This window comes from Filicampus tigris, chromosome 6, assembly GCF_054856515.1.
Source record: "Filicampus tigris isolate MCC_2025a chromosome 6, RoL_Ftig_1.0, whole genome shotgun sequence".
Taxonomy (NCBI): Eukaryota; Metazoa; Chordata; class Actinopteri; order Syngnathiformes; family Syngnathidae; genus Filicampus; species Filicampus tigris.
Genome location: NC_141222.1, coordinates 4,439,852 through 4,466,735, shown reverse-complemented (window position 1 = coordinate 4,466,735; position 26,884 = coordinate 4,439,852). Strand labels below are relative to the sequence as shown.

The 26,884-nt window shown below is 40.9% G+C and overlaps 1 protein-coding gene across 28 annotated transcripts in view; it reads right to left on the bottom strand.

The window, feature by feature from the left end:
* Positions 1-1,522: 1,522 nt before the first annotated feature.
* Positions 1,523-26,884, bottom strand: part of rims1b (regulating synaptic membrane exocytosis 1b) — a 106,424-nt gene continuing 81,062 nt past the window's right edge. For 9 of the 28 annotated variants that reach the window (XM_086033309.1, XM_086033311.1, XM_086033320.1 and 6 more), the window contains 16 exons: positions 21,959-22,078; positions 21,184-21,273; positions 19,668-19,745; positions 19,161-19,229; positions 18,719-18,832; positions 17,542-17,648; positions 15,820-15,894; positions 15,469-15,572; positions 14,999-15,159; positions 11,299-11,451; positions 8,955-9,172; positions 7,305-7,449; positions 6,325-6,434; positions 5,875-5,976; positions 4,275-4,414; positions 1,523-4,153 (listed from right to left, as the gene is read on the bottom strand). In XM_086033309.1, coding sequence (XP_085889435.1) covers positions 3,935-4,153; positions 4,275-4,414; positions 5,875-5,976; positions 6,325-6,434; positions 7,305-7,449; positions 8,955-9,172; positions 11,299-11,451; positions 14,999-15,159; positions 15,469-15,572; positions 15,820-15,894; positions 17,542-17,648; positions 18,719-18,832; positions 19,161-19,229; positions 19,668-19,745; positions 21,184-21,273; positions 21,959-22,078 — 2,005 coding nt within the window. In that variant the 3' untranslated portion in view covers positions 1,523-3,934. The remainder of the gene's footprint in view (positions 4,154-4,274; positions 4,415-5,874; positions 5,977-6,324; positions 6,435-7,304; positions 7,450-8,954; positions 9,173-11,298; positions 11,452-14,998; positions 15,160-15,468; positions 15,573-15,819; positions 15,895-17,541; positions 17,649-18,718; positions 18,833-19,160; positions 19,230-19,667; positions 19,746-21,183; positions 21,274-21,958; positions 22,079-26,884) is intronic. The other 19 variants (XM_086033324.1, XM_086033330.1, XM_086033331.1 and 16 more) reach the window with 17 other exon arrangements.

The following is a 26,884-nucleotide window of genomic DNA, read 5'->3' as shown; positions in this document are numbered from 1 at the left end:
GTGCTGCAGTCCTATATGTGCTACAATTGGTTAGCGGTACCATTTGACTTAGTGCTCATTGGATGATTGTCCCAGCCATCTTTGAAAACATTGTTGGGCTTGTAAGCGGGGAACAAAGACATTGACGGCAGAAAAGGTGGACGCTGCTGGACAGGTTCAGATCATCTTCCTCCAGTTGGTGCAGCACGGCATGTAGTGGAGCCAAGTGATTACTGCGTAGACATCTCGTCAGAGAAATACAATTCTGTCAAGTCCAAATTTAATTAGTTCAGCTTTTAAAATACCTTTGTCTAGAACGAAGATAAGTAGATATCATTGCAAAACATGTGAGTCATAAAAGAAAAAATAAATCGAGTATAGGTTCAAAGAAGAATCTACTAATTGGCTATCAAATTAAGCTTTTATAATTGATTATTTTCATACTTGGTTTAAAATGTTCCAAATCGCTCAATTTTCACCCTCTCATCAGGAAAAATTCTCAGGTCTATGTAGCCTTTGACGAAAGCACCTACTTTTTTGCTTCTTCAAAAATAAGACATTTGCAAACATTTGCTTTTACTTAAATAAGAATGATCAACAATTTTCAATATGCTTTGATGTGCCAAAGACAAATCTAATCGCTGAAATATAAAGAATTTGTGCATTTTCTGCACAGAAAATTTGAAAGCCGTGTTTTAGAATGAAAGGATAGAAATAAAATGTTTGTTTTGATTCATAAGATTACTAAATACAATTGATTATTAAAATAAGCATTAGTTGCAGCCCTACAGCAATTATGTTTTGAAAGAAGGTCAAAATTGCTGTCCTTTGCTGCGTTTGAATGACTGCTGGCCTTTGGTAAATTGTTGCTCTAAATTGTTCTCTTTACATTTTTAAAAAATGGGCTGGGCAGTCCGTCCCTGGGCTGGACCGGTTGGACCCTCCGGCCCGGCCGGATGCCCATTTTGTGGGTGGGAGGTGGAGGGCGACAAATAAATAAAAAATGGCTTAACTAAGTATGGCCGGAGGTGTATTTTAGTCCGGCCCACTATCGGCAATCGCGCGTGAGACTGCTCGCGAGGTGGCCAAAATTCATCTCAGCCTACTCAGTGAAAGGCTGATTTTTAGGCTTCTTTCTACTCCCGCGTCGGCGTGAGCGACAACTGCTATTATAGGGATTGTGGCATTTGAAGCGTTTCCACAGCGGGTTTGAATAGTATATTAGCCAGCTAATGATCCTTAAAATGCCTCTGCCGTTAGCATCTCTCCCGCAGCGACGTCAATCACTGGCGCTTTTTTTTTTTGGGTCGGGGGCGGACAATGTTTATGAATATGGCCGGAGGGTCGCGGCCGCAAGGGTACCCAAGTCAAGGGTGGATTTATTGACACGCTTTGTTTTAAAATGTAAACAATCCATTAATGTTGGAATAACCCATAACAATCTTGGTTTATTGCGGTTTTTAAAAGCATATCCACGCATTGCTAGCTACCAAGATGGCGGCGTCACACGACTGCAGAGAGAGTTGAAATGAAGAGATGAACATTTTCTTCCACACATTCTTTTTATTTGTAAATAATAAAAATGAACCTTTTGAAATATAAAACATACACATCATTTGAGCCACAGCTGTTATACAAACAAGAAATGTTGCAATCAATGCCTGACCTTTCCCCCCCCCAAATATTCTCTCAAGTGGAACACATACATTGTAAACAATCAATGTTTTCCTGTTAATACTGACGATGAAAAAAATGAAACAAAAAAACAAAACAAAACAAGAAAAAACTGTTTCAAAATGGGACAGGACTTGACCGGGATTCGTAATTTGAATTTTAAAGTTAAAATGATCATTGAGACATCTTTTACAGACTTGTTAGTTTTCATGGTAAACCACCTTGTGAACCCAAGTCTTATTACCTTGAGTTTTCCCACTGCATGGTCCCCAACACTAGGTTCAGAAATCCTCATGAAATGACTTGGCCCCAGGGTGAATGAGTGAGTGGCTGTTGAATATTTACAGTGTATCACTGGCTCTGCATTTGCTTTTATACTTTGTAATACGTAAAATCCTATCTGACAACATTATGTTGAAACAGAAGTTATAGTTCCATATAAGTGGATCTGATTTGCATTTGCACTGTACATTTTGATACAGCAGCTCCTTGGAGCTATACAATGACGTTGGAATAACAAGCAGGAGGGGTTGTGAGGTCTGCTCAGGACTACAGTACATCCGTTAGAGGGTATGAGGAACAACGGCAACGTAATCTTCTGATTGTGTTTGAGAGACGTTCAGCACCTGACTGAGGGACATGGCATAGACTGCAGTTGGATTCCAATGCATTTGTGATGGGAATGGCTTCCGTTTCTTGGTTTGACCTCTTCAATGTTCAATTACGAGCAAACTGTACAACTGCATGCAACATACAAACGGCCCTACAGTAAGAGGAAAAAAAACACGTATTTAGTTCGGTATCTTTTTTTCATGTAGCTGATTCCTTTACAAAAAAAAAAAACAACATAAAATCTGCATGCGGCTCGGAACAGGTCATACAGCCCCCCTTGTTACAAGGTGAGAGGCCAAATGGAAAATGAATTGATGTTGTTTTCCTGACTCATCAGTCTGATTGGTTAATTTCACATGAACAGTGTTGCACAATAAAAAGTGTGAGCAGTTTCTATTTTCTGTTTTCTAATAACTACACCAAAATGAACAGAACTAGCGGATGGTTCAGTTTTTTTCTCTTTTCAAAACTATGTTTTCTTTATTTAAAAAGTCAAACTTTTACTTGTAAAAAAAAAAATCAAGCTCTTGTGCTTGTGTTTAATTCCCAAACGAACACAAAAGAAAGTTTCAATAAAATCATTTAAACATGCTTGGGTGAGGGTAGTTTGACCGATATCTAAGTCTTCCTTTGGTAAACAAAGATTTCCTTTTTCAGGTATTTCTGCGACGTTTAATAGTAGTAACACAAATGTTTATTTATTGGTCATCCTCCTGGGAGGCCTGATACACATCTTTTACAAGGACAACTTAAGTTAATTGTATGTTTAAAAATCTAAAATGTGTCTTTATCACCAGTCCCCCATACCTGCACAAGACTCGCAGACAATAAATAGTTTCATATCCTTTTTTTTTTTTTTTTTTATCGCTATCGTGTTTTTTCTCTCCATGCACACACCTGACGGACAACATATCATGAGCATTGAACACACAGTCAAATCATTTTGTGCAATAGTAACAGAGGAAAAATAAACAGACGACAAAGCAAACACACAAAGACAGTATGGCTTTCGAGCAGCCATGGTAAACATTTCGAAAAGAGGATCTGCCGACAGAGAGAGGGAGCAGTGCTGCGGCTTCAGGGTGTAGGCACCAGAAGAAGGCCCTGTGCTTCCAGACTAAAGAAATACGGTAAATACCCATGTGGAAGCCCTCTGCTCGTGGGCAGAGGTGCTGGCAGTCTGATGGGGTTCTAGAGGAGGCCCCTGCAGATAAGATGCCAGTACACTCACTACCTGCAGGTGTGGCGGGAGGTTACCTCTGTCTCGAGTTCATACATTCCAACGCTTGCGTACAATTCATTGCTTTTCTTAATTCAGCGAAAAGCCACCCTGCTTCATTTGTCACACGGCATTCGTCTTGTGTTAACGTTTAGCATCTCCGCTTGAAAGCTAGTGCCTGATGTCTGTGGACAGCCCCCAATCTTCAGCGTACACAAAGAAAAACGGAGACATTTCTCGAAATTGTTATGGAACACTGAAAAGCGGCGCTCCCCAGAACAGACGAAATGAACCACAATAGGAGTGATTGTCAGATCTCAACAGAGCCTTCTTGTTGTGATGTGGTTTCTGATTGTTGTTGCTCTACATTTCTGCTGCAGGTTTCTATCCCTTCTTACAGTGCATGTCACGAGTTAGTTACTCGCGGAGTGGTGTCGAGCTGTTGGTCCACTAGGATCGGACCCCGGGCGGTCCGGAGGAGCTGTCGAGTGACGACTGAGAAGCTCGCCGTGTGATGGAAGCCAGAGTCGGATCCACCAAGGAGGAAGGCGGGAACAACTTGTACCAACCAATTACTGTGCTTGATAAGTCCAGCTCCTCCAGGAGGATTTGTGCAACTCCCATGAAGCTTTTATGGTCCATGCGGCCGTAGTCCCCCCATACAATCACCTGAAGGAGACAATGAAATGCTTGGCTATGCCGATCTACGTCCACCAGCTAAAATTATTTGTATTTTTAACATGGGAAAAGAGAAAAAAACAAGGATAAAATACATTTTTTTTTCACTTACCTGCAAGACTTTCCCCTGTGGACTTTCCTCAAACAGCAACGCTTGCTGATACAGTGGGTCAAGTGTTTTCCGTGCAATCTTGGTTTTCTTTTTGGCCACGTATGCTCCGTTATTCAGCAAGTAGACCTTGACATAAGGTGCTGAAGGCAGGAGAGAAAGAGTAGAAAAAGACTTCAAGCGGAAGTCAGCGCAAACATATTTTTTTCAAGAATATGTTTTATGCAAGCCCACTAGTTGAAACAGGGCATCCTGATAAATATTGCGTTTGTGGAATAAGTGTTAATCCACTCGTTTTTAGCCATCTCCGGGGGCGGCCATTTTGTCATCACAACTGCTCACAACGACCAATCACGGCTCAGATTCAGAGAACAGGTCAGCTGTGATTGGTCGTTGTAAGCAGTAAACAGTTGTGATGTCATTTTCAGTCGACAAAAGACAAAATGGCCACCCCCAGAAATGGCTAAAAACAAGTGCATTTTGCTACTTAACTTATATTCCACAAACGCAAAATTTGTCAGAATGCTGTGTTTCAACTAGTGGGCCTGCTGGGAAAATATTCTTGAAAAAAATATGCTTGGGTTGACTTCCGCTTTAATGGAGGTAGACCATGTGCGAGGAAGCTGTCATACCCGGAGAAAACCTAACCTTTGCACAACATACAGGGAGAACATACACACTCCACACAAGAGGGCCTGAGCTGAGCTTTGAACCCCAAACACCAAACTTCAGAACTGTCGGGCAGATGTGCTAACCACTAGTCCAACATGCAGCCGACACTTTTTAGGAATTACTTATATTAACACTAGAATGCCACAATTTTTTTTTTTTTTTTTACATATGACAAACAAGACTGCTGGCTACAATTAGCCACCTTTCATTTGTAAATTGGCCATTACCTGCCAACGCAGCAGGTGGTATGGCGGGGTGACAGTCAAATGTAAAGCAGAAAGTCAAATGACAGGCTTCTGGGTATTTGCTAGATGGATAATTTAAGTCCAGCTTTTTAATTCATTTGAAACCTTTTCTTTTCCTTTTTTTTTTCAAAATGTGTTCATTTAATAAATAATTTTCTGAAACATGGATGGATTGCATGGATTTCATTTGCAACACACTATTTTACAAGGGCAAAGATATACAGGCTAACATTTTCATTTCAGATGTCAAGAAGTGTTTAGGGCTCCCAGTGTTTTCTTTTCAGTGGAAACCGGCTCGTAATGGCTCTTTGAGTGTTAAAGCTTGCAGAGCCCTGCTCTACATGGATATCAATGCCTTACTTAGCCTTTATTTTGAAGTTGGCCCTGGGAAGCACAATCGCCGTGTAGGCTGGCTTGACTTGGAATTGAGCCCGGCCTGAAATATCCTTCGTGCACAAAGGCATGCTGACACATTTGAGCTGGAGCGCACCACTCAATTTCCAGTGCTCATGCGCACTGGCGCATCGCTGATGTGCACCCCTGGCTATTGTTGCTCCCAATAGGAAGCAATGTCAGGCACTAGGCTTTGTCTTATGTCTCCAAACGGATCTCATAAAATATAATCACGTCTTGGGGGGAAGAGTGATTAAACTGTTATATGATTTCAATCAAGTTGCAGTCTTCACCTGGGAGGGATTTGGATCCTGGCTTTTGTACAAGACCTCGTGCTCTGATAACTTCCACCTCCAGCTGACCCTTTTTCTCCATCATACCGATTTGGATGTCACCTGTAAAACAAAGGAAGATGGTGGTAAGATAATTAGATGCACACAGGTTTGTTTTGTATTGCAGTTAAAAGTAAGACTACGACTGACTTTAAATAAAAAAGGAAGGAGTGATGTGTTGTGGGGAGCAGTGGATTGCAATGATGAACATGAAATTATGTGTGAGAAATGTAATGTGTTAAATCTCATGAAAAAAACAATGTGGTAATGAAACTACAGGTGTGCTAGAATAATGTATGGAAAATGCTGACGCAACACAAGTGATTCACAAACATAATCCATCGATGCCATTTACATGCAGTCCAAAGTGAACAACTCAACTAAAAGATGTGACCGCGTCCACAAACTCACCTATGGCGGGTGTCGCAAGAGTTTGCCGTCCCACTAACTGAGCCGGACCAAGGCCATCCAGAAAGTCGCTGAACTGGCTGCTTGCTCCCAGATTGACCCCAGAAAAGATGCTAAGAGAAGCAATAAAAAAAAACAAGCACAGAAAACGCACTTGAATCAAGACACAGGTGCTTTTCTCAGTCGCATTTAAGATCAATTTGCTGCCTTCAGCACAATCAATTTGCTGTTAGTCACTGATTACAGGGAAAGAAATACTTAAAAAACATCTGAAGAATCTACGGTGAATCTACAGAAAACCCTCAAACCTTAATCAAATTAGTCTGCATCTAAAATGTCCAGCTCACTACGTCAAGCTGCTTTTCACTTCCTGCCCAATACATTATGTCCAAAAAGCCATAAACAGAATATATTTGCTGTCATCTCCATGTCATTTCATTTCATTTTTTCATCACTTGTGAGGAAAACAATAGTCGAAACAAGCAGTTTGTGCGATAAATTTACATTGTGGAACTAACAAATTGCTGAGTGCAAGTACAGGTGGGATTATGCTGCAATATTGTATTTAATATCAACAGAGGTAATTAATTGGAAGCATGCCATCATGCCCATCTTTCTATATTAATTACTGATACCGATTGAAACTCTTTGTAAATCATTTGCAATGTGTTAGCCCACCATTCAGCAAGTTTACTCTCACATATTAGTTTACTGTACCTATTTTTTAACTACCGGTAGTCAGATGCAACAAAGGGACAAAGTAGTGGGCTAACTGTTTTTCTCTAAACGTTCCTCTCAGGGCATGAAGTCCCATTCAACTACTGTACTTGTAAGTCAATGTTTCATCAAAAGAGTTGTGAAAATGTTTTATTAAGGTCGTTTTCTTGCCCAGTTCTGCTTGAACACATAATGTATGAAAATGTGCAATGCATATAATAAGGGCACCATCACTGTAAAGCGATAAAAATGAAAAAGTTACTAACTTCCCCTCCGAGTTGTAGCTGTTCATGCTGCCGTTGTTGGATTCTCTGCTGGGCTGCCGGCTCATGTTCCTGGTCAGCTCCACTGCCATGCCGGTCTCTGTGCTCCTCTGGATGGGTGCTCCTTTCTCCTTCTTGGTCTTTGCCTCTGGAAAAAAAAAAGAGACGGACAGAGAGAATGTACAAACTTTTCTTACAAACCCTTTCAGCAGCCTCCAAAATATAATTACACTTAATGTTTAATATTATGAAAGGCAAACCAGAGAGTATCAGAAAAAGGAGCGTAATCTATTTTCGGATCTTGTGGTTGCAAGAAAAGAGCAATCTCCATATTCCAGACTCCACCAGTGTAAACATTCATAACTAAAGTACACTATAAAATCCGTTCAGCATTTTCTGTCATGCGTTCGTGAGATTCATGGCCAAAGTTGGACTTTTACTTTTACTATCTTGCTCCCATAGTCAGTAGTAAACAGGAAATTGTTGGGTAGAAAAACAAGCCAAAAGACCACACGCAGCATCTCATCGGACTCCTTCTTTTGGCACAAGTGGTACAAAGAGAAAAGATGTACAAAAAAATTTTTTTTAAATGAAACTATCTTGGACCAAAACTGAACAATAATATATATATATACAAATTCTAATTACCATATACACTTATAGTAATTCCTTACCTGCTAGATATTCCTACCTGCCTTTGCTCTCATCCAACACGTACAGACAGAAAGGATTTTTTTTTTTTCACTGAGCTACATCTCCGAGTATCTTGACTTCCTATCTCTCCACTCCACTTCAGTGACAGAAGGCTAGACACACCCCTCCAGGCCAAGTGTGGTCAAATAGCTTTTAATGTCTGATCCAAAGAAAGGGAATGCGGTGCTTGACTCTCATGGTGAGTCTGTCTGAATGGGAGCTGGATTCAGAGTGGCAAGTCTCATGTGTGACTGGGAGCCGAGCTCTGGGGGGCTCTCAGCTGTCTACAAAGTTCCCGTAAGTTTCCAAAACACTTTTTTTTTTTTTTGATAACAGGCTCTGAGACAGCAGGGATGAACCTTTTATAGAATAAAAGGACATTTGCAATTATTGGTCCTTCAGTACAGTCTGCTCCCCAGGACAAATCATTTTTTTGTTGTGCAACATTGTTTTTATGCGTGGTTCAGAAGACATGCTCTAAGCACTCAGAAGGATGATGGAGTCCACCCCAAAAAAGGCGCATTATGTATCATTAAAATGTGTCTGATGAAAAGACAATTATCAGTTTGGACAGCTACACAACAAAGCTCAGAAAAGTTCCAAAGCAATTGAGTGATGGCATTTTAAAAACTAGCATGGCATCCTCCCTTAAAAAGTAATCATATTAATAATTAATTGATTAATAATTCAGATCACAGCAATGTGATCTGTGATGTGGGGTGGGGACCACATGGTTCTTGACCTCACTGAGGTACAAGAGGGTGACCATTTGCAAAGGGTGCGGAAATGAGCAGAAATCGTCACTTGCCCTATAAAGGGTTAATCACACCACCAAGAAATGCATTGGGGTGTCACGTTACCCTAGACGTAGATTAGAAATGATTTACTTAACAGTCATGAAAGTCCTAATCGGGAGAATGAGATAATTTTGAGTTGTGAACATTTGCTGTGGCAACTCACCAGGGCCACTTATCTGGGAAGTGCTACGGCTGCGGCGATTTCCAACAATGGCCACCACCCTTGCACTGAGGCTTGAGCGCCTCTTCTTGCTGCCGCCACCCACTGTGCCTAGCGCTGTGTCTGACTGGCTGCCATCTGTGCGCTCCTGGGTGTAGATCTCCCCGCTCACACTGGAGCTCTTCAGCATGCTGCGTCCCGCCGATGCTCTCATCTGCCGACTGAATAACAAACGACACAGCGTCACGGGTGGTTCCAAACGTTTCACTTGGTATCTGTATTTTACTGTACACTCACTGCAAAACTTACTTGACTGACATGCCGCGATGACAAATGTAAATATTTTAAATTGGCAGACATATATGATATGAGATGAGTCATTTGGGATTGACTTCTGCTTCCTTTTTCACTCTGAACTCAAAGAGGTACTTATTCCCTCCAAAAATGATCATTGACACATGACAAATAAAATGCGTCACCTGTTTTTGAGCACTGCAACAAAGTGAACACTATCGATAGCGCAGATTCTTTTTTATTGTGTGTTGAAGTTAAGTCTTCTCAAACAAGCGGTTAAGCATGGGCAGAAGCAATTGAGTGCTCGATGCTGCCTCTGATGCTTTTGGATGAGCCACTGCAAGTCAATGCCGCCAGATGGACTCAACGTGCTACACGAGAGCCTGGACATGCTGCACCCATCACCATCAGTATTTATTCTGGGTGGACCTCTGACTGATGTGATAAGATGGGTGACAGGAAGTACTGCAATACTGGCTTGAGCTGTCTCTATATGCGTGGAGGTTAAGGAAAGCTGTGCAGCACAAGGGGCAGATGGAAGGGGCTCCTGCTCTGGAGGATGGAGGGGGTCCGGGTTGTCACAGCACAGGACGCATGCAATGAGGGATCTGAGATGTGCACTGAACAAACACATAGACACAAAAACAAGGTCCACATATACTGTAACATAAAACATAAATTGCACTGAACAAAATGCTGATTATATGGTTGTATCCAACATGACAGTGGCAGATTGTCAAACTGTCATGGAAAGCAAGGAAGGCTGATGATCGTGTCCAGTTGATTAAAGAAATAAAACTCACAGGCATATCTCATGAATTAATTGAAAATAGTGGGGAAAACGCACATAAATCACTACATTGATATAAAAATACATTGATTTTGACATACAGACAAACGATAATTTACAGAATTATTTTCGGACCCGATTACTGCCAAACTGGATATAAATGGCTTTCAGGGATCACAGCATGGAATGAAACAAACAAACAAGCAAACAAAAGTGATAATGAATGAATGAATGAATGAATGAACGAATAAATAAATAAATAAACACTAAATACATCTTAAAATATTCTCATTATTTTAACTCGTATTTAAATTTTACATTTTGTATAAATAATCTAAATACCCATAATTCCATAGAAAAGTAGGTCAACGGCTCCACATTAAAAGTGTGTGGTTTGATATAATATGATTTGCACCTAAATTACTACCAAAAAGACATATAATCAAGGCATTGCACAATTCACAAATTATTAATGCTTCAAAGAATGAATCAATTACAAAAAAAAAAAAAAATGTACTTAGCACTGACATTCCAACAATCATACACAGTGTATATACATTATACACACATATCAAAACCAGATAGCAACAAGCTCCGCAGAAGCAGAACACCACAGGACTGAGGACTACTCTGACACTAAACAGTGAATAGCAGTCACCATTTGTTCCTTTCCCTGGGTTGTGTTTTCAAACTTGGCCGCGTGTGTGTGGAGTACACGACATAACCAGTTCCACCGCCTCCCACTGACTGCACACCGGTCCCAGCAAGACTGCGCGAGCGGAGTCGGGTCTGCCCCAGACATATTATGACAATTGATCGACAATTGACTCGTTGCTTTTAAATAAACAAATGTTCTGATGGCCTCATTGTCTGCATCAACATTGTGATCCTTTAAAAGAATCCCAATTTTTAACAAATGTACCTGTAATCTGATTACGTGTTATTTTCTGTAACTATAACGAATAGTTACATTTTTTTTGTTTTTATATCCTGAATATAACGCCGGAATATGTATTCCATTACTCCTCAAACCAGATAGTTAGTTAGGTAGCTACGTGGATAGATTTGATAGATCAGAAAGACAGACAGACAGATAAGACAGATAGATAGATAGATAGATAGATAGATAGATAGATAGATAGATAGATAGATAGATAGATAGATAGATAGATAGATAGATAGATAGATAGATAGATAGATAGATAGATTAGATAGATAGATAGATAGTCGGAATTGTCTTCATTTGAGATCTATTTACTTTACCTGGACTCCTCTGTTTCTCCAGCTACAGTGTGTCTCCTGCGCTTCAATTCCTCTGAGAATCGTCTCTTTCCTGCTGCCCTCTTCCTCTCATCTTCCCTAGTCATCCCCCATGAGATCCTCCTATCTTTTTTTTCCTCCTCTAATGACTTAGACCTGAGTGAAGTTTGTTTTCCCCCACCATTCATTGTGTTATGTGTTTGTATGTGACAGAGAGGAGAAGTGCGCACAGTTGGACAGAAACATGCAGCGGTTGCCATGCAAAAAAAGAACAGATACAAAGCCATTAGCATGCATATTACAAATCACATATCAAACACATGCTAATTCTGACAAAAATTATTGATACTAATTTCCAATCATAATACAGTGGTACCTCAAGTTCCGAACGTCATTCATTCCGTGATATATATATACATATACATATATATATATATTAGGGGTGTAACGGTACACTCTGGTGTATTAATACGTTTCGGTATGGCATGCTCGGTTCGGTCCACTTATTAGCGCGAGCTTACACACGGACGCTGACTGCTTGCATGCAGGAGACCAGAGTGACGGCACAAAAGAGAGAGCCAGAAAAGAGCCAGAGCTCGAAGGTGCCCGTGTACACTGCGGTCTCCTGTTTGGGAAGATTCTGGCTTTCCTGTTCCCCATCGCTGATGGGGAAAGGTGTGTGGATAAGTCCGAAAGTTGTGTGCCGACATTGCTACATGAAATCGGCAGTTAGAAGGTCTAACATGCGCGGCATCATCCGACTGTGAATGTTTCTTAGACGAGGGAGCGAAAACGTCAAACTTAATAGCGAAATTTATCATATTGTAGCGTCTTCCAGGAACACGCCGTCAGACGTAGTTTAATTATCACGTTTTTATTAATCCAAGAACAACTGCTGGCGCTCTTCTTTCTCCGCTGCTCCACTCGCTTGCCGTACGATGCATTCATGAACCTCGACAACAACTTAGCAACACACAAGTCCGACCACAACACAGATAACCCAATTCGTTACAATATGCTGTTCAACATTCAAAGATTTCAATGCCTAAAAAGTGTATACAATTTCATAAAGACTTTTTAAAATGTTTTCATTATAAAAAGAGTTTTAATATAGTTAGCAATAATTGTAACTGTTATTGTATGAATTTTTTTAATCACAAAAAGTTGTCTTTAACTTGAATACTTAGGTGTGTCATAGGCTATTGCTGCTGAGTGTTTAAAAATGTCAGTGTCTTAATAATTTACAAAATTAAGAGAGCTTTATTGTTAGTGTATTTTTTATTCTGGTGTAATTTCTTAGAATATCACCCGAATGGTTCGCTTTTATTTATTTATTTATTCTAAAAAATGTACCATTTCATCTTGTCATCTTTTAAAAAAAAAACATATTTAAAAAAAAAAATCTGTTTTTTTGGACCGAAAATATACAGAACCGAAGTTTCCAAAAAAACGAACCGAACCGAAATGTGATTTAGCGTAACGTTACACCCCTAATATACATACATAGATACATGTATACATGTATACATACATAGACAGCTACAGCTGTACCAAAGCACTTTACATACAACAGCAAAATAGCAATAATACTACAAGTGAAAGCAATAAATTAACACAAAATACTATATACAATAGACACGAGAAAACTGTCAGTCTCAGGTCGGACCAAAAGCCAAGGAATAGAAATATGTCTTCAAATGGGTTTTAAAAATGTACAGAGAGGGGGCTTGCCTAACATTCAATGGAAGGTCATTCCAAAGGGAAGGACCAGCAACAGAGAAGGCTCAATCCCCTCTCAGGCTCTGCTTGGTCCTCGACACTTCGAGCAGCGCCTGGTCCGCAGACCTGAGGCTGCGGGAAGGTGCGTAGGAGTGGAGGAGTTCAGAGAGGTACATAATAAACAGATAGAAGCATCTTAACTCATTTGATGATTATATCGTTTTAAACAATTTTTTTGCGTTTTTTGTGTGCATTTGATGTCCAAGGCTCTGACGCAAATAATCACAAAGTTGCAATGTTATACAATCTTCATACATTTTTTGTTTTCTGGCATCAAAGTTGCTTTTTTAGAATTGTTTGGGTTTTTTTTTAAATATGAAAGGTACTGTTTATATATTTGAGGTGTCATAAAAGCAAAAAATATTGGGGTCAAAGTTGAAATTTATAGTGTATAGTTTATATGCAAGTATTTTCATTGATTTCTCAGTCTTTTTTTCCTAGAAACAGGATTTTCAGTGAAACTTGTTCTATTGCAGATTACTCAAGAATGACCAATGCTAGAAATAAACTTCTTTTTTCTTATGAAAGAAGATCTTTCTTTTGGTAGGTTCCATGTCTATATAGTCACAAAACACAATATTCTGTGCTCTTCAAAGATGGGTCAAAATCCTCGAAAATGGCTGCCACTGAGGACCTTAGCTGTGCTGCGAATGGCTGGCATTCAGTGAGTTAAAATGAACCCTAAAATGCACTGTGAGCCAGTGAAGGGAGGCCAGAATTGGTATCATGTGCTCCGTCTTCTGAGTTCCAGTTAGGAGGCGAGCAGCCGCATTTTGGACCAACTGGAGACGTTTGAGAGAGGAATGGCCTCTGCATTACAGTAATCTATCTGAGACGTAACAAAGGCATGGATTACTGTTTCTAAATGCTGATGAGAAATGAGGGGCTTTACTTTAGCCAGCTGTCTAAGATGAAAGAAGCTGGACCTTACAACATGCTCCGCTCACAATAATTTAAGAATGCAGCTTGGTATTTACTCTTCATTTTACATTTTAAAAGTTAAATATATTAAGTGTAGCAAGTGTTTAGGAGGGTGTGAACCGTGTGTGTGAGTGGGAACCGTGTGTGAGTTCGTAACAGCTTAATAGAGGCGTAATCTCCCCCCCCCAAAAAATAAAAAATATAAAGAGAGAGAGAGAGAGAGAGAGAGAGAGAGAGAGAGAGAGAGAGAGAGAGCGGTACGGTGATTGACTGGTTAGCACGTCCGCCTCACAGTTCAGAGGCCGTGGGTTCGATCCCGGCGCCGGCCTCCCTGTGTGGAGTTTGCATGTTGTCCCCGTGCCTATGCGTGGGTTTTCTCCGGGTACTCCGGTTTCCTCCCACATTCCAAAAACATGCATGTTAAGTTGATTGGACACTCTAAATTGCCCGTACGTGTGATTGTGAATGTTTGTTTGTCTCTGTGTGCCCTGCGATTGGCTGGCAACCAATTCAGGGTGTACCCCGCCGACTGCCTGAAGACAACTGGGATAGGCTCCAGCACACCCGCGACCCTTGTGAGGATAAGAGGGTATATAAATAAACGACGCGTCGACGATTAAAATGAATTGTCGACGACTTTGATCGTCGACGTCGTCGTGATTAGTCGACTAATCATGGCAGCCCTATTGTGGAGCAGACAAGAGTTTTATGAGGGCCTTTTTTGGAGTGTTTACCGCCAACAGTAACTTTTCAGTCAGTCTTAAGTAGTTAAAAAAAACAGCATATCTATTGTAATGTTATGCACAGAGCCAATGATGAAGAACAGCACTATTTCGTCTGTTCAACCATGCTGAGACGGTTCGCATGACGAAACATACGCAATTAGAGGCATATTTTCTTTAAAAAATGCGTTCGTAACTCGAGGTTCCACTGTAGTGTAGTTAAATATAAGAAAATACATTTTGAAAATGTAATCAATACATGACTTAACAAAAGGACTGACCTAAGACGTCCCCCTGGACGTTCTGACTGGATTGACATGTAGCTGGTGCTACTGAGGCGAGAGGCACTGCTGGCACGGGAGAGAGCCGACATATCGCTCATATCACTGTCTGACGACCTTGCAGACATGTTGTCGCTGCTACGTCTCTGGTCTGCAAACATCTAAGAACAAACAGCAAGCGTAGATTTTTCATTTAAAGGCGAATCTCTCTAGTCTAACATAGGCTGTCTCGCCCATCATAAAAGTAGCATTTTAACATTGTTCACTTTCACATTTAAAAGTTAATACTTGTTAACGGTGAAATAAAACAATAACATGTGCGTAACCTCACATGCTGAGTTGCAATGTCTAAATATATATTTTTAAAAGAGTTGTTGAAATTTGACACAGTGTCTGCTTTAGAGATTGCATCTTATTTGAAATGTATTTGAATTTTCTAAAGATGAGCAAACTATGATGAGCAGGCTTACCTCCCGTTTATTCTTGAGGTCCGACTCAGGGTTATGGGAAGGTGAAGGCCGGTAGGAATGTACTTTCATATGCAGCTGTCGGGCTCGCTCTTCAACTGCTAGGGCTAAGATAAAAGCAAGAATGATGAACTGTATTCAGCCTGCTTCCTGACTAAATGATGATATATAGCCCAAGTATGACATACTGCATACGAGAAAGACACGCTGACAGTTTTTTAAAGTATGTAGTCAAACCCTCTCTATATGTCATAGTTTTGTCCTATACAAATTCTGACACAAAACTGTGGCTTGTTTCAATGCTTTTGTCAGCCTGCTCTAATTTCTGCAGTTTGTGAAAGGATGGTGGCTCACCATCCATCTGCTTGTCCTCAGTAGGGTCACAGGCATGCTGGAGCGTATCCCAGCCGACGCTACCATTCACACGAACTGTGAGGCAGAGGCGCAAACCACATGACCCATTACTGTTATTATTATTATTATTATCCATCCAACTATCCATTTTCTTTCGCTTATCCTGCGTGGGGTAGCGGAGGCAGAAGCTTGGGCAGGGAAGCCCAGACATCCCTCTCCTCAGCCACTTCGTCCACCTCTTCTGGGGGAACGCCACGGCGTACCTCTTCTAAAAAAGGGGATCACCATCCTAGTCTTACAATCCAGAGGCACTGTCCCCGATGTCAATGCGACATAGAGGTGCATCAACTAGGACAGCCCCACAATATCCAGAGCCTTTAGGAACTGTGGGCAGATCTCATCCATCTCTGGGGCCTTGCCACAGAGGTTTTTAACCACCTCAGCGACTTCAGCCCCAGAGAGAGGAGAGCTCCCCTCAGAGTCCCCAGGCTCTGCTTCCTCAAAAGAAGGCGTGTCGGTGGAATTGAGGAGGTCTTCAAGGTATTCTCCCCAACGACTCACAACATTCCGAGTTGAGGTCAGCAACTACTACTACTATGCTCCTACTCCACTATACACAGTGTTTATGGTGCACTGTTTCATCATCCTGAGACGCTGGATGGTGGACCAGAATTTCCTCAAAGCCGTCGGGAAGTTGTTTTTAACAGCGTCACCAAACTACTCGAGTTTATGTATCTGGCTCCCTCGGTGACCCACGTCCGGGCAAGGGAAAACATATTCCCTTATTGTTATTCATCACAGGGATCTTTTGAGCTGTGCTTTGTCTGGTCCCTCACCTACAGTAAGACCTGTTTGCCATGGGTGACCCTGTCAGTAAAGCCCCAGACAACTTAGCTCCTAGGATCACTGGGACACACAAACCCCACTACCACGATAAGGTGACGGATCAGGGAGGGTTACTATTATTATTAGTGGTAGTAGTAGTATTAGTAGTACAACAAACTTTGACTTGACTGGATACCTCTTTCCCCTGACCTATAGGCCTAGATAGACCAAACCGACTTTGGAGGTCATGAAGCGTCGTGGCGTCTGAATGCGCCGTCTGATTGGTGTAGTGACCACCGTCGTAGTGTCGTAACTTATCAGTAAGCGTCTTGGGGGCGTTTACGCATGTTGAATCGGCTTCGCCAGTCGTGACATTTGGTCACTCTGATTGGCTGTTAGCTAGCGAATCAGTGCACTGGGCACGAACGGGAAATGACAAATGCGGATAAACAGTGAGCACGCCTTCGCTGCCTTAATCTTCTTACAAGTACAAGAGCGAGGGTTGACAATGTAAATATTTCACAATACCGTGTCAAGAACGTGATGGTTTACTTTGCGTGAGAGTTCATCGTGAGCGAAGAATATAGCTGAATGCATTGTTTACGTTTTTATAATCCGGCCCCGGCCAACGGCTTCCCGGTTGGATTTTTCTAACAATGAGAAATAGTGACTACCGCCACCGATGGTATTGAAGGGTATTACATCTTATGCATGCGCAGAAGGTACTTTAATGGTCAGCGTCGCTGTCTGTCGTTGCGGTGTATTCCTCCAGCGTGACGTGCCGACAGCCGGACGGACGCCACAGGGGGTAAGCGTCTGTCACTTTTGGCCAACGTCGTTTTGGTCTATCTTGGCCTTAAGCAAACAGTCTACTGTACTTACATCCACACATCTTACCTTGTTCTATGCTGCTGCTCTTAGCCGGGAGTTGTGGAAGCTGCCGGCCCCTGCGACCTGATGAGGGAGTCCCCATTGGGGAAGAAGGGCTACCATGAGGGTGTGTTCTAGCAGACAGAGACAAAAAGACAGAAAGAGATTAAGGGATGGGGAAAGGCATATAACATAAATGTATTTTTTTTCAGGGGACGAAACATGATCTGACAGACAAAATAAAAAGTGATGATCTGGTAAAACTGGGAGATAACAGGACCAGCAAACAGGCTGGGGAGAGGTAGGAGAGAGACAGGGCCCTAATTTTGTGACCAGCGAAAGTCTATCGTAAAGTGTAGTCTGACTGCGTGCATGGGAGGAGTTTTTTTGGGGGGCATTTATGTAGATTGGCGCAGGTAGGAATAGGCATTTGCGGCATTGGGAGAGTGAACACAGCCGATTTGATTCTCGGCCAATGGAAGCGGCTCCCTCATTCCCTTTAAATTCAGCGTAGATAAGGCGCGTGGTCTATATGGGGAAGATTGGTGCGTGCAAAGTACGCTTATAAGAAACTACAAGAAGATCTCCACTTGAGGATGGTGTCAAGTTGGCCGCTGTGAAGACTTCCGTCCATGATGTCCGTGTCCCCGCTTCCCCCCATACACACAAATTCACCAAATTCACATTACGCCACCTGCGCCACAACATAGACCATGTTTCACCTGGTTTAAAGTCTTGTCTAATTTCTGTCACCAAAATGTCAGCTGCGCAGGGGGCGTGTAATACAAAACGCCGTCGGTGCGCCCAGCGAGGTGCAACGCGGTCTGCCAAATTCCCAAACATGGTGAACTAGACTTGCTTGGCATGAAAATGAAGTTGTGACAGCTTTTACGCCGAGTGCATGTGCGCCTGTCTACAAAAAGAGGGTCCTGTGTGTGTGCATGTACAGTAGACACAATACATCCACATTACATTAACAGGAATTCTACGGACAGTTTATACATTACAAAAGAAGCGTTAATGAAAGCTTTCAACATTTGTGGGACATTCTGGAGTAGTTTGAGAATCACCCGGCTGTCTCAAAGGTTCTATGGAATGTTCAACAATTTGAGGTGTGATGACGTAATGGGGTTCTTGTGCATACAAAGTGAGCAACAATAGGACCACACAGTAGGAGAGGCCTCCTGCTGACAATAGCATGCACCTGTCTGTCTGCGGAGAGTTTGGAGAGGACACAGCCAAAGCTGTCTGGCCAAAGGGTCTCAGTGGCCAACCTTTGCCCCTACTGCCCCTGAGGATAGATGTGGGCTGGATGCGACTGCCGTTTGCAAAATAATGAAAATTAAAAAGAGAAATCTTTGCAAAATATATCTCAAATAAATGTTGTACCATGATGTGTGCTTTGCTCAAGTCTGTGGTTTGTACAGTATGCAAATTTTGTTCAAACTATGCATGTGTTCAAAACCACAAGATAGTGATGGCGGTTTGTTGGAAGTGGAAGAGCTTTATGCTTTTTGGCAAGAGTCAAAGGCTACAGTTATTACAGGATTAATATGTAGTATACAATATGAGTAAATTGATCAGTTTCATCAAAATAAATGGCGAGGCAAGAGGAATATGGCGTGTGGGTGGTTCAATGCGCTCACCTGTCACCCTCCAGGGTTTTTTTGCTGCCTTTTAGACAGTCTGGACTTGATGTATTGCTACACTCCCTGCTTTGGTCAACAGTAACAACCCAGAGAGAAAAAGAAGAGGAGAAACAAACATGATATGGCAATGACAATGATAAAACTAAAAAAATGAATACTTGCTTATATGGGCATCTCAGATTGAGGATTTTGTTCAGTCAGAAAGGAATATCGCCTGATCATTGCACATTCTACCGACATTGTATAAGAAAGTGCTTCAAAGACAAAATTACAGATTCAGATCGAGTACACAGTAGTAAGCAGGGGTGAAAACAAATGGAAGATTACAACAGCCTCAGCCCACAAAGGTTTACAGTCCAAAACAGTGCAGATCACTACAACAGTGATATCCTATAATGAATGGTCGTCTGCCGGACAAGTGTCAGCATGTGGGGTCAGAAAGATGCACAAGCAGAGCGGCAACATATGTTGGGACGGGGACAGCAGAAAGGTCAGGCCTGATACCTGTCTTCTTCAGAGGCCACGTGCTCTACTAAGATCCGGGGATTTGAGGGGATCTTGCAGGGCAATGAATTGGAACACCTGGAGATATGTGGAGTAGTGGAGGTGAAGAAACCAGATGCATTGAAAAGGTTTATTTGGAGGGGACAGTCAAGACTCTGTGGACGTACTACACGACACGAGGGCAGCTAGTGCGGCTCAGTCTAAAGGCAACAAGCAAGTTCATTAAAGTGATCCACTGTATAGTAGAAAAGTAGCTCGTTATCTGATCAAAAAAGCAAAGTGTAAGCACTTTGAGAGTCAAAGTGCAAGCTCAGAAGTTTATTGGCTGAAGTTTGGATGTGACAGTTATTCTCAAAGTGTGTTACGTGGGCTCCCTCTAGTGTTATGTGAAATTACACAGAATTAAATGTTCAAACTGTGCATCGTGTTATTGAACATTTTATTTGAATCCAGTACAGCATATTTATTAACTTAAATTGCATAGAACCTTTAAGTACAATAAATTTGCTTTTTGTTTTTTAAAAACATTTGGGTGCAATTTGTATTTAACTTGATATGTCTTCCTTAAAGTAGAAGTCAACCCCAAAATGTTTTTGCACTAATATGTTCAATGCACCTCCAATAAAATGAACACAGCATTCTGATTAATATTACGTTTGTGGAATATGAGTTAAGCAGCAAATTCCCCTCGTTCAGGTAACGACCAATCACAGCTCACCTGTTTTCTGAAGTTGAGTCATGATTGGCCGTTACCTGAGCCCTGTGCAACTGTGATGTCATTTTCAGTTGACAGAAATTGGCAAAATGTCCGCCCCCTGAGATGGACAAAAACGGGTGGATTTTAGTGCTTAACTCATATTCCACAAACCTAACATTAATCAGAATGCCGTATTTAACTAGTGGAGCTGCATGGAACATATTATTGTTAAGAACATTTTGGGGTTGACTTCCCTCTAAATCAATATTTAAGAGCCTCACCCCATACCAGTTTTAATGCCAGCACTTCTTCGTTGGGGAGTTTGCTACAGCGGGGGTCTCTGTGGATGCAGTTTGACTTCCCTTCACACTAGTTGTTACTCATTCAACAGCTACGTTTCCACAGTTGCTCTAAGAAGTGATTAATTAACTATCAATTCCACACAATTGTCCACATTTTTCTAATCTAATCTAATCTAATCTAATCTAATCTAATCTAATCTAATCTAATCTAATCATTCTCCCATTGTGCTGTGCAAAACGAGCCAGGCATTACTCAGAATTAATCAGTGGGTCGAGTATGTTAGAGACAAATACTTCAGCTACACTATATTTTCTCTTTGAAATGAAAAAGATTTGGAAGATTCCACATTCCATATTGAAGGAGGTTGAGTGATGCCAGTGACATACAAACTATGCATGGATCGTAGCATGGCACAAACTAGACCGGTGACATAAAATGACATACAAATGAAAATATTCAAATGTGCAAATGATGTTAGGTTGTTGTACGCACATGACAACTATTTATTCTTAATACCTGTCTCTGTCAGAAGAGTGAAAGTTGGTGTCTGGTCTCAAACATGTGGTGCTGGCACTCCTCACTCTATCCAAGGATGGCTGCAGGTCACTGCACCACCACAGCATGGCAGCAGAGAGAAGTAGGTAGAAATCAACATGGAGACATGAAGCAGGAGAGGAGACAGGGTGGAAGTGGTTGCAAATAATGTCGAAAATTAGGGGAACAAAGAGAAAAGAAAATCATCAAATCATACAGAATGGAATAATTATGAGAGGTAAAGCAGAGAAACAAGCAGGAGACAAAGAGAACAGGGACAGCCATCAGACAGTGCGGTAACATGTAATGACTCCAATGCTGTATCTCAATTTATCATAGCCATTCATTCTTCCATCCATACACTGTGAGACCACTCAGATGGAAGGTTGGTGGGTTGCCATGGGAACCAGGTTTAAATGGAAAAGTGTCTGCATGTGAGAGAGGGATGAGGAGAACCTATCTTACATCTTATGTGAGGCTTGCTGCTGCTTCTTGTTGTCACGTCATGCTACGCTAGGACAAGTTATTTTTTAACAGATGGTTGGCTCAGCGCCATCGCATGACATTGCACAAAATGGTGTCAGGCCAAGGGCCTCACATGGAGGATGACAAGGGCTTAAGATTTTACGATTCTCTTCAGCGGCAATTTTAAGTACAAGCTTAAGCCTCGGTGTGTTGTCACCCACAAAAGGAAGGAAGGACATGTTGGGGGTAGTCGGAAGACAGGCAGAGGAACTGTGAAGGGGCATGTTCTTACCTAACTGTGACCTCATCAGTGAACCTGAGGACACGGTGTGCAAAGACACTACGATGCACGTTGTTGCCTCCCTCTTGCCTTTGGGGAAGCTTGCTTTTTAGGCATGCGGGGAGGGTGGAGCTGTACACCATCCACACCCAAGAAAGGCAAGAAAAAATACAAAGAAAGGCAAGAAAACAGAATGATACATGCACCTAACATAAGTGAATAGAAAGAAAATGTGCAAAGGGGACACTAGTGTGGAAATGACAAAGCTTTGAGCACCACTCGCATCAATCGGTGACACCAAAACATAATTTCCTATTTGCTTCTCTGTTCATTGTTACAGGAATGGTTCCAGAATGGATGACTGGACTGGATGGCAAACATTGCAGTGTCCCTCTGTGCCGAGGGACTACGTACATGTACAGACCTTAATCAAAATATAGTTGGGACATTGTCCCAAATGTAAATAAAAACAGAGTACAATGATCCTTTTCATAATTTTCAACGCAATTCTTGAAATAAACAGTCTCGCATCGCTGTTTACGACGTAATTTGTGTATTTTGCCCCACAAGCGATGCCATTATGAGCCGCCGCTTATGTGGGGGCAAATGTTATGAAATCACAGAGTGAACGCTAACTTGTTACGCCCGTCACACCGAGAGAGTTCCAAATATTTATGAAAAAAATCAGAGCGACCGCACTAGCGAGTGCTCGTATTGCCTTCAGCTCCTCTCAACGTTTTTGGGTTTTGTTGTTTTTTATTTTGCCGCCCCTTTGTGTGTTCCTTCTTACCGGACGGGGAAGACATTTCTTGGCGCGGAAATGAAGCATATGACCGTGGTACGAGCCGCTAAACGCACGTTTACATGCTTGAAAATAGCGGCGTCATACTAGAACTTGTCTGTGACGGGAGAACTTGTTGCAAACAATTTGTAACCTGTTTTTAATCAAACCGTTGCTTGAAGAAAAGTGTTAAAACAATCGCGACGACTGTGTTAGATGAATGAATTCCAACACGTGAATGTTTTCATCGATCTGTGCGTGTCACACCTCTGTGAAAGAGCTCTTCTGATGAACGGAGTGGCGCATGAGAAGAGAGATCTTCAGTAGCAAACATTTTAGTTGGAATAGGAAAAAAAGTCAAGAGTGTAAAGTTGTGTCATTTAGACCACTTTGTCGTGCTTTCGAAATCAGTTGGTTATTTGAAAGTTGAAGTTAACTGACTAATATTTACCACAAATAATTTTTTATATTTATTTCCATGTCTTTCACCAACCTAAAGACAAGGCAAACGTACCTGTGAAGCACATTTCATGTACAAGACAATTCAAAGTTCTTTACATAAAACATTAAAAGCACGACAGAGAGAGAAACAAAATATGAAGAAATTGCAAATATCTTAATAGAATCATCTAAAATAATTACATTAAAACCAAGCATCAGTCTAGAACTCTAGATCAATTACAATAGAGTGTGCAAATGGGGATGAAAATGACAATAAAGGATAGAGTCACGAGAATGCTGCGGTAAACAAGTTTTCAGCCCTGATTTCAATGAACTGACAGTTTGAGCAGACCTCAGGTATTCAGAGAGTTTGTTCCACAGGTGAGGGGCATATCGTTAAAAAGTGTGAATTTGAGAACATTTTCTGAGCTAAAGAGAGTCACTGTAGTTGTGACGCATCTTTATCAGCTGATGTTGATGGGAACATCCCAACTGATGGGAGCTGATGTTCCCATCAACATCAGCTGATAAAGACTTTTTTTCTAATGTACTGTCTTTGATGTCACTGAAGCTACAAAACCTCTGTAGACAACACAGTGTGCAATAACCCAAAACATTTTTTTTAGTTTTTAGCTGAACATGGTGACTGCACTTCCAGCTTGAAAATGCAAATCTCTCTGATTTCCTCCATTGCTGTTCATGAACACGTGACCAGTCCATGCATGATGATGTCACTTCCTCAGATGGTAATGGGAATCTGAATACTCCCACAATGCCTTTCACCATGTTCGAGCTGTAAATACCAGAGTTTCCCTTTCATGTGGGATGTATAGTGTGCAGTTATTTGTTTAGTGACTTTAGCAAAGGTGGGCAATTTACTAAAAATTGCCAGTCCATCATTCGTCTGCGGCCCGGGCACTGATCCGTCATCGTTGGTCCGTCATTATTTCAAGCCAAATGAAACTGTAGTCGTCAGTCTGTCAGTCCGTAGTAGTGCACTATTTGTGTATATATATACATATATATTAGGGGTGTAACGGTACACGTGGGTGTATTAATACGTTTCGGTATGGCATGTTCAGTTCGGTCCACTTATTAGCACGAGCTTACGCACGGACGCTATTGACTGTTGCTCGCGGGAGAGGACTCGAGGAGGGTGGCGGCACAAAAGAGAGAGCCAGAAAAGAGCCAGATCTCGAAGGTCCCCGCGTACACTGCGGTCTCCTGTTTGGGAACATTCTGGCTTTCCTGTTAAAATCGCCGATGGGGAAAGGTACGTGGAGCAGTCCCAAAGTTGTTTGCCGACATTGCTAGATGAGGTTGGCGGCTCTGTTGCAGATACTGTAGCACGTCTAACATGCACGGCATCATCCGACTGTGAATGTTTCTTAGACGAGGGAGCAAAAACGTTCAACTTAACCAGCGAGATTTATCATATTGTAGCGTCTTCCAGGAACACGCCGTCAGACGTAGTTTAATTATCACGTTTTTATTAATCCAAGTACAACTGCTCGCACTCTTCTTTCTCCGCTGCTCCACTCGCTAGCCGTACGATGCATTCATGAACCTCGGAAACATCACAACTCAGCAACACACAAATCCGACTACAACACAGATAACCCAATTCGTCACAATATGCTGTTCAACATTCAAAGATTTCAATGCCTAAAAAGTGTATACAATTTCATAAAGACTTTCTAAAGTTACTGTACTTTTTTTCATTATAAAAAGAGTTTTAACATAGTTAGCAATAATTGTAACGGTTATTGTATGTATTTTTTTTTATCACATAAAGTGTATACATGTACCGTTATGACAACTTGCCTTCAACTTAAATACTTAGGTGTGTATTTTTTTTTCTAAAAAATGTACCACTTACTTCTCATTTACTTCGTCATCTTTTCACATAAACATCTAAAAAAAAAATCAGGTTTTTTTGTACCGAAAACATACCGAACCGAAGTTTCTAAAAAAACGAACCGAAATGTGATTTAGCGTATATATATATATATATATATATATATATATATATATATATATATATATACATATACACATATATATACAGAGTTGGGCAAGTTACTTCCAAAATGTAATGTATTACATATTACTAGTTACTTGCATGTGAAAGTAATAAGTTTCTTTACAATATTACTCTATTTCTATATTACTTTAAAGTTACTTTTTCAAAAATTGGGGATTCATTTATTTAATAATGATTTCAAAACCTTAAAAGGAAAATGCAAAATTTGCTGCCATACTCTAGCTGGTAAAGTTAACTTATGAGCATATTTAACGATATAGTGTGGTCTATAATATTAAATGTTTCGACTCTATGGTGTGGTGGGACATCACTACCTTTGATCAATATTTGTATCAATAAGATTTATTTTTTAAATATAAATATTGGAACTGATATTTTGTCCAGTAAATAAATAATCAAAGACTGTAAACCACACATGAAATTATCATTATTCTCAAATTAATTTACACACTGGGGGCGGCATGGCTCAGTGGTAGAGAGGTCCTTTCCCAACCGGCAGGATGTGGGTTCAATCCCCGGCCATTGTGACCATGTTGAAGTATCCGTGAGCAAGATACTGAACCCCCAGTAGCTCCCGATGCTGCGTCATCAGGAGGTAGATGATGTTCAGTGTGAAGCGCTTTGAGTACCAAAGGTAGAAAAGCGCTATACAAGTGACATTTACACACAAATAATAGTGATGCATAACATATAATTTATAATTGGTCTAAATAGATAATTAGATAGGTAGATAGATAGATAGATAGATGGATAGATAGATAGATAGATAGATAGATAGATAGATAGATAGATAGATAGATAGATAGATAGATAGACACAGACAGGGCATGTGTAATAAAAGCAAAAATATGTATTGAAGTCAAAACTGACCTGACTAAATGATTTTTCCTTTTTCATTATTATTTTTTCTATTTATAATAATTGAAAGTTCAGTTAGTTCTAATTTTCTTTTACTACATGGAGACAAAGTTTCGAGGTGATTTGAAAAAAATAGTAAATAAGAAACGAGCGCATCAGACTCTAATAATGGCGTCTATTGTAGTTAGTCCGATTGATGGTGCCGTAGCGCGACGTCATTTGTCACCGGCAGATGATTTGCATTTTTATTGTGAACAGCCAATCAGAATCACTACGTTTTACATATGGTAATTGATGGCACTCAGTTCATTAAATCATCTATCATCTATCTAAAAAGCACAGTGACTTATTTTTTGCAGTTTATTCGCTTTGTTTTACTTAGGTTTGTTCCTGCTTGTATTTTGTGTCTATGATTTGCATTTTATTTTATGAAACCGTGACAGTGATTATTGTCACAAACAATAACTTCTCAGCCCTCTTGAGTGTTGTCAATGGTGTAAAGACAATCAAATTAAATGGCAGAGACTTGACTCGCGCACTCACGTTGTTACGTGAAGCTCCAAGTGTGATAGTAACATGTTATTTAACCATTGCTGGAAGCAATAACTTATGATCAAGTGATGTTGTAAACAGACCTGCTTATTGAATGTAAAATGCAGATGTCAATATGTGTATTATAATCCCGAAATTTGAACCGCGTTACCCGACTCAGTAACTGTAATAATATTACAAAAAAAGTCGGCGTAACAAGTTACATTACGTCGTTACTGTCTAAATGTAAAGTATTACTGTACTGTGTTACTTTTGTAACGCG